The sequence below is a fragment of the Salvelinus alpinus genome, chromosome 3 (genome assembly GCF_045679555.1).
Source record: "Salvelinus alpinus chromosome 3, SLU_Salpinus.1, whole genome shotgun sequence".
NCBI classification, from domain to species: Eukaryota; Metazoa; Chordata; class Actinopteri; order Salmoniformes; family Salmonidae; genus Salvelinus; species Salvelinus alpinus.
Window position 1 is genome coordinate 52,157,003 of NC_092088.1, and position 15,824 is coordinate 52,172,826.

The window sequence follows — 15,824 nt, forward strand, 5'->3', positions numbered from 1 at the left end:
ATTTTCTACATCACAACTACGAAATAACAAATATGGAATCATGCAGTAACCAAAAAAAAGTGTTCAACAAATCAAAGTATATTTTATATGAGATTTTTCAAAGTAGCCATCCTTTGCCTTGATGGCAGCGTTGCACACTCTTGGCATTCTCTCAACCAGTCATGAGGTAGTCACCTGGAATGCAATTAACAGATGTGTCTTGTTAAAAGTTAATTTGTGGAATTTCTTTCCTGCTTAATGCCTTTGAGCCAATCAGTTGTGTGTGACAAAGTATGGGTGGTATACAGAAGATAGCCCTATTTGGTAAAAGACCAAGTCCATATTATGGCAAGAACAGCTCAAATAAGAAAAGAGAAATGACAGTCCATCATTACTTTAATAGGCTGCCTGTTGTAAGTGTAACTGATTACTCAAACAGTAAATATTGTCTTAAAAACTTTGCAGCATACTACCCAATGACATCTATTGGCCTCAAATGACTGACCTCAATGGCCGACCTGCGCAGTTATTTTAATTAATCATCATTTATTCACATTACTTCAAAATCACTATTTTAGTAGTTCTTCCAAGTAAATAAGGCATTATTTTATGACTGCTGAATACCAACTATCAAAATCACTTAGATTATGTATTTTCAGGTAGAGATACCTCACGAAGCAACTGCTCTCCATCCTTCGATTGCGGATTCGCAGCAGGTATAAAAGAAACAGACCGGACAAGTAGACACCCAATGGATTATGGTCATTGTAGTTAATTACAACTTTTTCTGCACTAAATTGGCCTGTTGGAAACTACAACTCCCTAGTATATCGCAGAGTTCGCGCTTGATCTGATTTATCAATAGAGAAACTGAGCAATGTGCACATTGAGCTCACAGGGGAAAAAATTTACTAAATGGAATTCAAATAATTGAACCAACGTTGGTCAATTACTATTTTTTCTTTTTTAACTGAAAAATAGCCCAATCAGCACTATCCTATTCTTTAACCTACTCGGAGCATCCGGGGGGGAGAGGGAGTGACAGTGGCTTCCGCCAGCGAAACAGGCACAGGGCAGACACTTTCATTACAGGAAGGATAAGGATGATAATGAGGATAATGCACACTGTTTGACCAAATCATGGTTTTATCCTCCTAAATAATTGGAGTGAGGTGACCATGTTGAATGTGCAGCACACATCGATGCATCCAATTAATCTTCACTCGCACAGTCAAGTCAAAGGGTTGCAAAATGTGACTAAATTGTTGCAGTCTGGAGCCTTGTGTTTCACCAAATCATAATTGTAGCCTCCCCAAAAACAGAAAATGTTGACTGAAGTGACCAGCTAGAATTTCCAGCTCGCACAGTTCCAAGCAATTCAATATTTTACTCGCACAGCCAAGTCAAATAGTGGCAAAACGCGACCAAATCGTCACATTCTGGAGCCCTGATTTGGGAAATAAACACAGTTGGCCTGTTGATCCGACAATACCGTAAAATGGTGCCAGGGAAATTATTTTTCTCAAGAGTAGTTGGAAACCACCATACAATTCCCTAACACAAAGCATGCATTCTACCATCATACAGGCCTAAGACATGAAGCTTTAGTGTAGAAGAGCAGAAAAACAGGACGCCACAACTATACACAGTAACTAGGCTAAATAAAACTACTGCACTAGTATATAATAGGTCAGTGGGAGGCTGACCTGCTGGCAGGGTGAAGGTGACCAAGTCAGTGAGGAAGTAGCAGGTGAAGTCTCCCTTGCGCTGGTGTAGGGAGGCAGCCACCTCACGACGTATCTGCTCCGTCAGCTCAGGGCACACCATGGCTGGGATACACTTAGCTGCCTGCTGGGACACCTAGACACAGACAGAGAATGTGACACAGGAATGATAAAATGTCTCCTACTGCAAATATAACCTAGGGAGCATGAAAGCCAGGTGAAACATTCAGAGCGTTCCAGGGAGAAATGTAATGAGTAGAATCCCTGACTCGATTCCCTTTTCAATAATATCTGTTTAACACAATCTATATCTATCTGAATGTTCGGTAACACTGCACCCTTCTGAACTGGCCCCAGGTAGACCCTGCCCGGTCCTTCCTTAGCGGACAAAATCCTGCCAGTCCTTCCAGGGTTCTCTCACTCACACTCTCACACACACAGGGATAAAAGCTTCCAGTCAGCATTGGGATAATCTGGGATCATGTTTACACACCCATTGATCTGCCACACACACACCACAGCTCAATGGAACACATCCCATCCACTGTGTCCTCTCCCGGTAGATAGAGGTGAACACAGCTATTCATCAGCCGGATCTTCAAAACATTGACAAGTAGAAACTAACTCAACCTGGAGATGGAGTGACTATTTACCAGCACATTTAATTTACACTAACTGGTACAGCTGAATAAATAAAGTCTTTGACCTGTACCATTGCAGCTAATACATTGGCAGGGCCTGCATGTCGTCCTGACCTCAGTGAGGAGCACGGCCAGCATGTCCTTCCTCTGGAAGCGGATGGCCAGGTGGACCAGGGTGAAGCCGTCGTCAAAGGCCGAGGGCCGGTTGAGAAGGCGCACCTCGTCGGACGTCAGCTGCCTGGCGATGTCCCCCCCTGATGATTTATAGGCCTCTACTGCAGCCAGGTCCCCCTCTACCACACCTGCAGAAAAAGAGTGGGGGAAATTAGTGAGCAGTGAAAAACACAAGCCACACACACTACATAAACTCAATGTACAGTTTACAAAACATTAGGAACACCTTTCTAATAATGAGTTCCACCCCTTTTGTCCTCAGAGCAGCCTCAATTCGTTGGGGCATGGACTCTACAAGGGATGCTGGCCTATGTTGACTCCAACACGTCTCACAGTTGTGTCAAGTTGGCTGGATGTCTTTTGGGTGGTGGACAATACTTGATACACACGGGAAACCCAGCAGCGTTGCAGTTTTTGACACACTCAAACCGGTGCTCCTGGCATCTACTACCATACCCCGTTCAAAGGCGCTTCAATCTGTTATCTTGCCCATTCACCCTCTGAATAGCACACATGCATGTCTCAAGGCTTAAAATCCTTATTTAACCGGTATCTTCCCCTTCATCTACACTGACAGGAGTGGATTTAATAAGTGACTTCAATAAAGGGATCATAGCCTTCACCTGGATTCACCTGGTCAGTCTGCCATAGAAAGAGCAGGTGTTCCTAATGTTTGGACACTCAGTGTATCTGTATATTAGTTATGGTGGAAATTCTTTGCGTTTACCATCCCAATCCTTTGTAGGCTATTCCTTGCCAAAACCACATAGGCACCAGGGTAGATTTACTACTACAGTACTGAAACAAAACCACCATTTGAAAAAGAACAGCATTATAACAAGTGTGGGGGAAGATAAAATTAGAACATTTCCAGTGCTACTACCAGCCTCATCATTTTTGTTCAGATTTCTGAAATACCCTTGCAGCAGTCTCTGGCACATTACACAACAACATTACTCCGACTAACTATTGTTCTACACTCAAAAGGGTAATCAGTGTGAGTGATCAAAAAGATGGCACCGACAGAGAGGGCTGCTTTGCTTCTAGTAATACTTGGCAGTATTTAAATTTATTTTTTGGTATTATTTCTTATATTGTATGTGTTATTACACACAGCCAGGAAGAGCTATTGCGTATCAGAGCGGATGTAACTCAATTACAACAAAACCAGCATTACAACAAAGAATATGACTTTCCCGAAGCGGATCCTTTGTTCGCACCACCCAGGGCAATTGAACTGATTCCAGAGGCCGACCCAAAAAAAACGCCGGCGAAGAAGAGGAAGTCGGAGCAGTCTTCTAGTCAGACTCAAGGGGCGTACACCACCCACCGCTTCCGAGCATATTACTCGTTAATATTTCAGCCCCAGGATAACAAGGTTGATGAGATCAGGGTAAGGGTTTCTTTCCAGAGAGACATCAGGGATTGTAACATACTCTGTTTCACGGAAATGGTTCTCTTGGGATATACTGTCAGAGTCGGTCCAGCCAGCTGGATTCTCATTACATCGCGCCGACAGGAATAAACATCTCTCCGAGAAGAAAAAGGGCGGGGTGTATGTCTCAAGATTAACGACTCATTGTGTGATTGTGCTAACATTCAGAAACTCAAGTCCTTTTGTTCACCCGACCTAGAATGCTTCAATTAAATGCCGACCGTATTATCTCCCAAGAGAATTCGGTTATTGTCACAGCCGTGTATATCTCCCCTCAAGCCGATACCACGACGGCCCTCAAGGAACTTGGACTTTATGCAAACTGGAAATCACATATCCTGAGGCTGCATTTATTGTAGCGGGGGATTTTAACAAAGCAAATGAGGAAAAGGCTTCCTAAATTCTATCAGCATATCGACTGTAGCACTCGCGCTGGAAAAATACTCGACCATTGTTATTCCAACTTCCAGGATGCATACAAGGCCCTCACCCGCCCTCCTTTCGGCAAATCTGACCACGACTCCATTTTGCTCTTCCCTTCCTATAGGTAGAAACTAAAACGGGTCGGTACCCGTGCTAAGGACTATTCAACACTGGTCTGACCAATCGGAATCCACGCTTCAAGATTGTTTTGGTCACGCGGACTGGGATATGTTCCGGGTAGCTTTGGAGAATAATATTGACATGTGAACTAAATTAACTAAATGACTATCACCCCGTGGCACTCACTTCTGTCATCAAGTGCTTTGAGAGACTTGTCAAGGATCAAATCACCTCCACATTACCTGTCACTCTAGACCCACTTCAATTTGCCTACCGCCCCAATAGGTCCACAGACGATGCAATCGCCATCACATTGCACACTGCCCTATCCCACCTGGATAAGAGGAATACCCATGTAAGAATGCTGTTGAATGCTGAGTTATAGTCAATGTACCATCCAAGTTCATCATTAAGCTTGATGCCCTGGGTCTGAACCCTGCCCTGTGCAATTGGGTCCTGGACTTCCTGATGGGCCGCCCCCCCAGGTCGTGAAGGTAGGATACAACACCTCCACTTCGCTGATCCTCAACACAAGGGTGCGTGCTCAGTCCCCTCCTGTACTCCCTGTTCACCCATGACTGTATGGCCATGCACGCCTCCAACTCAAATCATCAAGTTTGCAGACGACACTACAATAGTAGGCTTGATTACCAACAACGACGATGCAGCCTACAGGGAGGGGGTGAGGGCTCTGGGAGTGTGGTGTCAGGAAAATACTCAACAAAACAAAAGGAGATGATCGTGGACTTCAGGAAAACAGCAGAGGGAGCATCCCCTATCCACATCGACGGGACAGCAGTGGAGAAGGTGGAAAGTTAAGTTCCTGTGTCCATAATCACTGACGAACTGAAATGGTCCACCCACAAAGAAAGTGTGGTGAAGGCGGCGCAACAGCGCCTCTTCAACCTCAGGAGGCAGAAGAAATTTGGCTTGTCACCGAAAACCCTCAAACTTTTATAGATGCACAATTGAGAGCATCCTGTCGGGCTGTATCACCATCTGGTACGGCACAACCGCAGGGCTCTCCAGAGGGTGGTATGGTCTGCACAACGCATCACCAGGGGCAAACTACCTGCCCCCCCTTGACACCTACAGCACCCGATGTCACAGGAAGGCCAAAAAGATCATCAAGAACAACAACCACCCGAGCCACTGCCTGTTCACCCCCCTACCATCCAGAAGTCGAGGTCAGTACAGTTGCATCAAAGCTGGGACCGAGAGACTGAAAAACAACTTTCTCAAGGCCAGACTGTTAAATAGCCATCACTAGCAAAGAGAGGCTGCTACCTATATACAGACTTGATATCATTGGCCACTATAATAAATGGAACACTAGTCACTTTAATAATGTTTACATATCTTGCATTACTCATCTCATATGTATATATAGTATTCTATACCATCTACTGTATCTTAGTCTATGCCGCTCTGACATTGCTCGTCCATATATTTATATATTCTTAATTCCTTTACTTTAGATGTGTGCGTATTAAGTTTTTGTTGTGAAATTGTTAGATATTACTTAGAAGATATTGCTGCACTGCTGGAACTAGAAGCACAAGCATTTCGCTACACCCTCAATAACATCTGCTAAACAAGTATATGTGACAAATAAAAATGTGAATGTTGTGTGATATATATATATATCACACACACGTGTGTGTTTTAGAAAGTAACTAAGAGAAAGTGGGAGTAGGAAGAGGGAGTGGGAGGACAAACTGTGTTGTTAGGAGCTTGCCAGAGAGTAATAGAGAGGGAGGGAGAGAGAGCTCAGACAGGAATGTGAGAGACACGACCACAACCACTTCTCACAGCAGTCCATTATTGTGGGTGTGCCTGCCAGCCGGCCGGCCTGCACAGTCAGAACTGCACTCACATAGTGTACAACACACACACAACACATTAGGAAGGAAATGGATACAAAAAGAGTTGCTCTATATTTGGAAGGGTGGAGAACTTTGAAAAATAATCAAGACACAAAATTCATGAAAGTGCTCATTTCCCCCTACAGAAAATGTCCACATAAAGGGTCTATTTAATCAACTTATATCTATAACGTTGTTGATATGATATAGATATGCAATTTAGCACACCCTTTAATCAAAAGCAACTTAGTCATGCAAGCATACATTTTTACTTATGGGTGGCGCCCGGGAATTGAACCCATAGTCCTGGACTTGCAAGCCCCATGTCCTACCAACTGATCTACAGAGTACCATTGTTGTAAATTAGCGTCAGCAATCTAGGTACATGTAGGTGCAGATCAGTAGGCCTACACTAAACAGTCATAAGATAAACTCCAACAATATTCTCATTACCGCATTGAGTTACGTATGCAAAAAAATATATAATTGTAATTAAATTAATTCGCCTGGCACATAGCATCTAGACCTACCACTTTCCTTTATTTTCTCCAGTCCTCTCCTTTTTTCTCTCGCCTGTTTGTCCAGATCTCCAATTGACAGAGTCAGGAGACACTTTTTTACGAGAAAACCAAATTTGATTGAATTTCCCCTTACGGTAACACCAAATCAATTGAATTAACTAATGACTGGCTATGAGCCTGCATAAATAGGAGTCTAATTGATCTCAGGGCAGCAGAAACCCAGGGCCTTCAATGGTCTGTCAAGGAAGAAGTGCAGACAGGGCCAGATGAACAGTCAGCCTGTGTGTTACTGTAGCTCTCAATTGTTTTGACAGATTTTCAACTGACAGCGTCGGCACTACTTCACAGGTCGTCTGCCACAACAGTAGCCTCTGACAACCAGTGACACATAGGCTAGCACTTCAGAATAGGGGGCAACATGCCATCTACAGCACACTTTGTGCCCGTTTACAACTTCTTTCCACAATGGCTTCATGGATAATTAACCTACTGATAGTATGCATGACATACACTACAGAGCCTAGGCTGTGATTCAGAGCTCAGACTACTCATGATAGCAACCAAAGAAAATAGATGACCTCATCTATAGATTGCATATAATGGGTTTATCCAAACAGGTTCATCCCACAGTACCAATTCCTGTTCAATCATTTCATGTTTCAGGTTGTGTATGTTCCATGTTGTCATGTAGCCTAGTTGATGTGCTAGCTATGCCCAGGGGTATTCAATTCCAGTCCTTCTGGGCTGACGTGTCTATGGGTTTTTTCTTCTTGGTACCAATAGATCTACCCACTCACAAACAAGACTAGTATTGTAGCCTCTGTGCATTCACTCCTTTTACTGATTCATGCAGGTGTAAAACTGGCAAGCAGACACACATCCTTATGTAGAACAGAAACTTGCAGACACACACACACCATAAGACAGGTCGTCAGTGAAAGCTTCCTGAAGCATAGGGACCACTTGAAACCTGCATGCTGTGTTCAGGCAATGAAGAGTCTCTCTAATAAAATGAGAAAGTCTGATAATAAACCTGCTGTGGCACAAGCCAGTGGGCTGTAAAGCAGACAAGGATACCCTCAGTCAAGCAGACTGCCCTTAATACAAACAGGCATCTTGTCCTACAGTGGAGCAAACATCCTCAATTGCTAGCTTCTGGAGAGTAAAGGCTTGGAATGCATCATAGCAACATGACTAAAACTGCTCCTGGATACGCAATTTTTATACAGGATACTTCCCACAATGCATTGTTAATCCCACCATGTTACAGATTTAGCTTTGTTTTAAACAAGCATTCAAAAGCTTAGCCCGTGTAATTATATGACAGATTTTACTGAGGAAAGTGGCACTTGCAGTTTCCAATAAGGATCATTGTGAAGCTAATGTAGGCTCAAATGTGATTCATTAAATCCAGATGAGATGCTTGTTTAAAACAAGTAGCCTAAACATGTACACAAATGACATGTACCCTCTGCTGGTGTAGCATTATGTAACAGGACTCCTGTCATGCAAACAGCAGGCTGAACGTCCATTTCGATGTGAACGCATGTATATTTTTGACTTGTGCACCAGTCAGTTATTTTTAGTGCAGGTGCTGCCAGGCTGCCTAGCCCCGCATGCTGGGTCCACTGTTTACCGGCCCCTGGGACTGAAGGGCAGGGTGTGTGTGTGTTGACAATGAGAGATCCCCTGGGCTCCCATTCACAGTAATAAGTGGGGTCCCCTCAGACAATGGGGAGAACTGTCTTTGCTATGGGGAGTCCTTTGCATCAGTGGACAAACTGACTGGGAGGGGCAACTCCACTAAAAACAGAAGAGAGGCTAGCTAGCCAATGGAATCCTCTCTGCCATGTAGTCCAGACAGCAGCAGTGGAATCCACTCAGTCACCATTAACTCCAGGTGCAGTGCCACTGACTGGGCCAGCCCTTGATTCAAAGCTTCAAGGGATACTCTCTGAACGGGAAAGTAGAGTATCCTCTTCACTAGGGTTGTAAATGGTTGGAAACTTTCTGGGAAATTTCTGGAAATCTTCCATGGGAAGTTAAGCCCTGGAATTTGGGGAATTCTGCTTAAATTTATCAAAAAGGTTATAAGCTAACAGTGAACCTTTTTTGTGGGCCAAAATTCACCCAACTTATTGTGGGAGGCTACCCGAAACGTTTGACCCAAGTTAAACAATTTAAAGGCAATGCTACCAAATACTAATAGAGTGTATGTAAACTTCTGACCCACTGGGAATGTGATGAAAGTAATAAAAGCTGAAATAAATCATTCTCTCTACTATTATTCTGACATTTCACGTTAAAATAAAGTGGTGATCCTAACTGACCTAAGACATGGAATTTTTACGAGGATTAAATGTCAGCAATTGTGAAAAACTGGAGTTTAAATGTATTTGGCTAAGGTGTATGTAAACTTCTGACTTCAACTGTACATGTTTCATTTTAAAACATTTATCTTACAAAGGAGTTGTTTAATCTAACTTCTCATTTTTACAGGAAAACGCCACGGGCACTATCTGATGTGTGGAGACATTTCACTGCAGCTAATGCAGAAGGAAAAGCTGTGTACATTTGCAAATACTGTGCCAAATCATGTGTGAAGAATGCAACAGACACAATTATCTGGCCAAGTGCATAAAGTTCCCTCAGCGCTCACAACAAGCAACCTCTGACAAAAGTCCTCCTACTTCTATTCGAGGTGAAAATGATGAATCAGACATCTTATCGATAGCAACATCTCATGGTCCTCCTGGACTCAGAAGTTGTTTTGACTCAATGGAGGAACGTAGTCAGAGAAATGCCGATGAATGTCTTGCTCAAGCGGTGTATGCAACTGGTTCACCTCTGATGCTCACAGGCAATGTGTATTGGAAGAGATTTATGAATGTTCTTCGCCCAGCATACACCCCTCTAACCAGACATGCTTTATCCACTAGTTTGCTGGATGCAGAGTTCAAGTGAAGGTCAAGCAAATCATAGAGAAAGCAGACTGTATTGGAATCATCTCTGATGGGTGGTTGAATGTTCGTGGGCAAGGAATAATTAACTACATAATCTCCACCCCTCAACCAGTATTCTACAATAGCACAGACACAAGGGACAACAGACACACCGGTCTCTACATTGCAGATGAGCTGAATGCAGTCATCAATGACCTTGGACAAAATAAGGTATTTGCACTGGTGACAGACAATACTGCGAACATGAAGGCTGCTTGGTCTGAAGTGGAGGAGTCCTACCATCACATCACACCCATTGGCTGTGCTGGTCATGCATTGAATCTGCTCTTCAAGGACATAATGGTACTGAAAACAATGATACACTCTACAAGAGAGCCAATGAAATGGTTAGGTATGTGAAAGGTCATCAAGTTATAGCAGCAATCTACCCCACCAAGCAAAGTGAGAAGAATAAGAGCACCACATTGAAGCTGCCCAGCAAGAACCCGTTCGGGTGGTATTGTCATCATGTTTGAGTCTCCTGGAGAGGAAGGAGTCTCTCCAAGAAACGGCCATATCACAGTCTGCCGATATGGACAGCCCTATCAAGAGGATCCTCCTGGATTATGTATTTTGAGAGAGAGTGGTAAGCAGCCTGAAACCTATAGCAGTAGCCATTGCATGGATTGAGGGAGACAATGCCATCCTGTCTGATGTTCAGACTCTGCTTGCAGTTGTAAGAGAATAAATCCGTACTGCCCTGCCCACTTCACTGTTGCTCCAAGCAGTGGAAACTGCAGTTCTGAAATACATCAAAAAGCGTGAAGACTTCTGCAACGTCATCACTACTGTGTCTCGCCACCTTGGCCTGGATGAGGGCAAGGTTCTTTGCCGTCTGGCGAAGTACACTTCCAAGCAAGGGCTTTGGGATGGAGATGCAATATGGCAGTCGTGCCAACATATCTCATCAGCCACCTGGTGGAAGGGACTTTGTGGATCTGAGGCTCTTTCCCGTTGCCTCCATCATCCTCCAAATCCCACCAACATCAGCCGCCTCAGAGAGCAACTGGTCCTTGTTTGGGAACACATACATCAAAGTACGCAACATGCTGACCAATACAAGGGTTGAAAAATTGGTGGCCATCCGGGCAAATTTGAGGCTTTTTTGAGCCTGACAATGAGCCAAACTCAACAAGGTTGGAAAGTGACAGGGAAGTTTAGGCCTCAGAGTCTGATGTTCAAGAGGTGGACATTGAGGAGGTCCAGGGAGAAGACATGGAAGCCTGAGAGGAAGACAACCAAAGCTTTAGTCTAGAAAGTATAATTTTACAGATGTATGTTGAAAACGTTTTTGGGAGATGTGATGGCTCAATGGGGATCATTCAATATTCTTTTGTTGTTCAGTGAAATCATCCCATGTGAAGAATCAACTCATTGAATTAAAGTTAAATTCATAACTAAATAGTATTTTTAAATTTCTATTGGAAAGATGTAATCATTTGCAAATATCTCTACTTATAAAAGGTAAAAGGTTTATGTTTTTGTCTTCATATGATATGGTCAATATATCCAATGCAAAAAACATCTACATTTAAATGGCATTAATATAATTTGCATAGATTTCCATTAATTCCCACGGTAAATTTCCACCTCTGAATATTCCCCAAAATGTGCAACCCTACTCATCACACAGGCTAGCTAGACTGCACTGATAGGAGGTTGGGGGATAGATATAGCTGCCTCGCACATGTATTTCTATAAATAAAATGGGGTCAATGTGTGACATTGGGATACACATTTTTAAATGGTTTGAAGCAAAAATGCAGTTCCATATGTGTACTTAGAGGAATGCAAATTGGACCATAACTCCACCAATACAACATGGGCCTAGCACAACACAGGATTCTGCATTTTTCATGCAGAGAAGGAAAGATAAAAAATATCTTGCTGCGTTTTCTAAACGCAGATCTAAAATGCTTCCGCTCGGCTTCAGTCAGGGTCGCTGCAAGTCATGAACGTAAAAGGACAAATTTTGTGGTTCGATTGCACTTCTCCACTCAGATTAAACGAGGCGGTCTCGTGGTCAGGCTTCGGAGACGGGCACATCGCGCTCCACTCCCTAGCATACTACTCGCCAATGTCCAGTCTCTTGACAATAAGGTTGATGAAATCCGAGCACGGGTAGCATTCCAGAGAGACATCAGGGATTGCAACGTGCTCTGCTTCACGGAAACATGGCTAACTCAAGGGACGCTAACGGAGTCGGTGCAGCCAGCTGGTTTCTTCATGCATCGCGCCGACAGAAACAAACATCTTTCCGGTAAGAAGAGGGGCGGGGGGGTATGCCTTATGATTAACGGGAAGTGGTGTGATCATCATAACAACACACAGGAACTCAAGTCATTCTGTTCACCTGATCTAGAACTCCTCACAATCAAATGTCGACCGCATTATCTACCAAGGGAATTCTCTTCAATCATAATCACAGCCGTATATATTCCCCCCCAAGCAGACACATCGATGGCCCTGAACGAACTTTATCTGACTCTTTGTAAACTGGAAACCACACACCCTGAGGCTGCATTCATCGTAGCTGGGGATTTTAACAAGGCTAATCTAAAAACAAAACTCCCTAAATTCTATCAGCATATCGATTGTGCTACCAGGGCTGGAAAAACCCTAGATCATTGTTATACTAATTTCCGCGACGCATATAAGGCCCTCCTCCGCCCCCCTTTCGGAAAAGCTGACCACGACTCCATTTTGTTGATTCCAGCCTACAAACAGAAACTCAAACAACAAGCTCCCGCGCTCAGGTCTGTTCAACGCTGGTTAGACCAATCTGAATCCACGCTTCAAGACTGCTTCGATCACGCGGATTGGAATATGTTCCGCATCGCGTCCAACAACAATATTGACGAATATGCTGATTCGGTGAGCGAGTTCATTAGGAAGTGCATTGACGATGTCGTACCCACAGCAACGATTAAAACATTCCCAAACCAGAAACCGTGGATTGACGGCAGCATTCGCGTGAAACTGAAAGCGCGAACCACTGCTTTTAACCAGGGCAAGGTGACCGGAAGCATGACCGAATACAAACAGTGTAGCTATTCTCTCCGCAAGGCAATCAAACAGGCTAAGTCCCAGTACAGAGACAAAATCGAGTCGCAATTCAACAGCTCAGACACAAGAGGTATGTGGCAGGGTCTACAGTCAATCACGGATTACAAAAAGAAAACCAGCCCCGTCGCGGACCAGGATGTCTTGCTCCCAGACAGGCTAAACAACTTTTTTGCCCGCTTTGAGGACAATACAGTGCCACTGACACGGCCCCCTACCAAAACCTGCGGGCTCTCCTTCACTGCAGCCGAGGTGAGTAAAACATTTAAACGTGTTAACCCTCGCAAGGCTGCAGGCCCAGACGGCATTCCCAGCCGCGTCCTCAGAGCATGCGCAGACCAGCTGGCTGGTGTGTTTACGGACATATTCAATCAATCCTTATCCCAGTCTGCTGTTCCCACATGCTTCAAGAGGGCCACCATTGTTCCTGTTCCCAAGAAAGCTAAGGTAACTGAGCTAAACGACTACCGCCCCGTAGCACTCACTTCCGTCATCATGAAGTGCTTTGAGAGACTAGTCAAGGACCATATCACCTCCACCCTACCGGACACCCTAGACCCACTCCAATTTGCTTACCGACCCAATAGGTCCACAGACGACGCAATCGCAACCACACTGCACACTGCCCTAACCCATCTGGACAAGAGGAATACCCATGTGAGAATGCTGTTCATCGATTACAGCTCAGCATTTAACACCATAGTACCCTCCAAACTCGTCATCAAGCTCGAGACCCTGGGTCTCGACCCCGCCCTGTGCAACTGGGTCCTGGACTTCCTGACGGGCCGCCCCCAGGTGGTGAGGGTAGGTAACAACATCTCCACCCCGCTGATCCTCAACACTGGGGCCCCACAAGGGTGCGTTCTGAGCCCTCTCCTGTACTCCCTGTTCACCCACGACTGCGTGGCCATGCACGCCTCCAACTCAATCATCAAGTTTGCGGATGACACTACAGTGGTAGGCTTGATTACCAACAACGACGAGACGGCCTACAGGGAGGAGGTGAGGGCCCTCGGAGTGTGGTGTCAGGAAAATAACCTCACACTCAACGTCAACAAAACAAAGGAGATGATTGTGGACTTCAGGAAACAGCAGAGGGAGCACCCCCCTATCCACATCGACGGGTCAGTAGTGGAGAAGGTGGAAAGTTTTAAGTTCCTCGGTGTACACATCACGGACAAACTGAATTGGTCCACCCACACAGACAGCGTTGTGAAGAAGGCGCAGCAGCGCCTCTTCAACCTCAGGAGGCTGAAGAAATTCGGCTTGTCACCAAAAGCACTCACAAACTTCTACAGATGCACAATCGAGAGCATCCTGTCGGGCTGTATCACCGCCTGGTACGGCAACTGCTCCGCCCACAACCGTAAGGCTCTCCAGAGGGTAGTGAGGTCTGCAGAACGCATCACCAGGGGCAAACTACCTGCCCTCCAGGACACCTACACCACCCGATGTCACAGGAAGGCCATAAAGATCATCAAGGACAACAACCACCCAAGCCACTGCCTGTTCACCCCGCTATCATCCAGAAGGCGAGGTCAGTACAGGTGCATCAAAGCAGGGACCGAGAGACTGAAAAACAGCTTCTATCTCAAGGCCATCAGACTGTTAAACAGCCACCACTAACATTTAGCGGCCGCTGCCAACATACTGACTCAACTCCAGCCACTTTAAAAATGGGAATTGATGGAAATTATGTAAAAATGTACCACTAGCCACTTTAAACAATGCCACTTAATATAATGTTTACATACCCTACATTACCCATCTCATATGTATATACTGTACTCTATATCATCTACTGCATCTTGCCATCTTTATGTAATACATGTACCACTAGCCACTTTAAACTATGCCACTTTATGTTTACATACCCTACAGTACTCATCTCATATGTATATACCGTACTCTATACCATCTACTGCATCTGCCATGCCGTTCTGTACCACCACTCATTCATATATCTTTATGTACATATTCTTTATCCCTTTACACTTGTGTGTGTGTGTAAGGTAGTAGTTGTGGAATTGTTAGGTTAGATTACTTGTTGGTTATTACTGCATTGTCGGAACTAGAAGCACAAGCATTTCGCTACACTCGCATTAACATCTGCTAACCATGTGTATGTGACAAATAAAATTTGATTTGATTTGATTAAATATCTTTGCTCTCATCATTGGATCACCAGAGAGCGCTCTGACTGACCTGTAGGCTAATGTTCTCCATTACGTTCCTTCGGTGTGGTTTCTCTGGTAGCAAGTCAAAATGCAAGATTAACTTTGAGGAAAACAATATATTTTTTTTGCCAGCTACATTTCCTATGATAAACAGAAATATGATGGCCATGCATACATTTTGCAAACAAATACCTTGCTTTTTCATTGTACGCTCATTTACTTGTGGCTGCCAGTGACGTCTGTTGTCATCTGATGGAGAAGAAAAAAAATCTGCCTCATGGGTTGCACTAATGTATTTTGTGTATAGAAAAAACCATATAGATGCACACAGGGCCTAAAATTGGTACGCCACCTGCCAAATTCGGGTATATTTTGGTATTGGCGGGTAAGATGTCCATTCCACCAGCCACCTTGGCGGGTGGTCAGCATTTCACTGTAGTCTATGTGGCCGACACAGGCACACAAAGATCCATGAATAGTGGTAGCATTGATCTCACCATTTTAATGTCACCATCGCTGTTTTTATAGTGAGAAAGCGACCAAAAACCAGGTTCCTTTAGTAATGGAAGGATTTGTATGGAAAGTCAAGTTGAAGCCTGCATTAGATGTCCTCATAATACCCACACGTGGTTTTACCACAGTGTAACGCAACACCCTTCAATTGAAGCTGCGGGAAACAGATGAAAGTGACCACATCTCT

The 15,824-nt window shown here is 44.4% G+C and overlaps 1 protein-coding gene across 1 annotated transcript in view; it reads right to left on the reverse strand.

Annotated features, from left to right (window-relative positions):
* Positions 1–15,824, reverse strand: part of LOC139570918 (ubiquitin thioesterase Zranb1-like) — a 40,555-nt gene that overhangs the window by 13,905 nt on the left and 10,826 nt on the right. Inside the window, exons 3-4 of the mRNA XM_071393249.1 lie at positions 2,459–2,646; positions 1,686–1,839 (exon numbers count right to left, since the gene is read on the reverse strand). Of these exons, the coding sequence (XP_071249350.1) occupies positions 1,686–1,839; positions 2,459–2,646 (342 nt within the window). The remainder of the gene's footprint in view (positions 1–1,685; positions 1,840–2,458; positions 2,647–15,824) is intronic.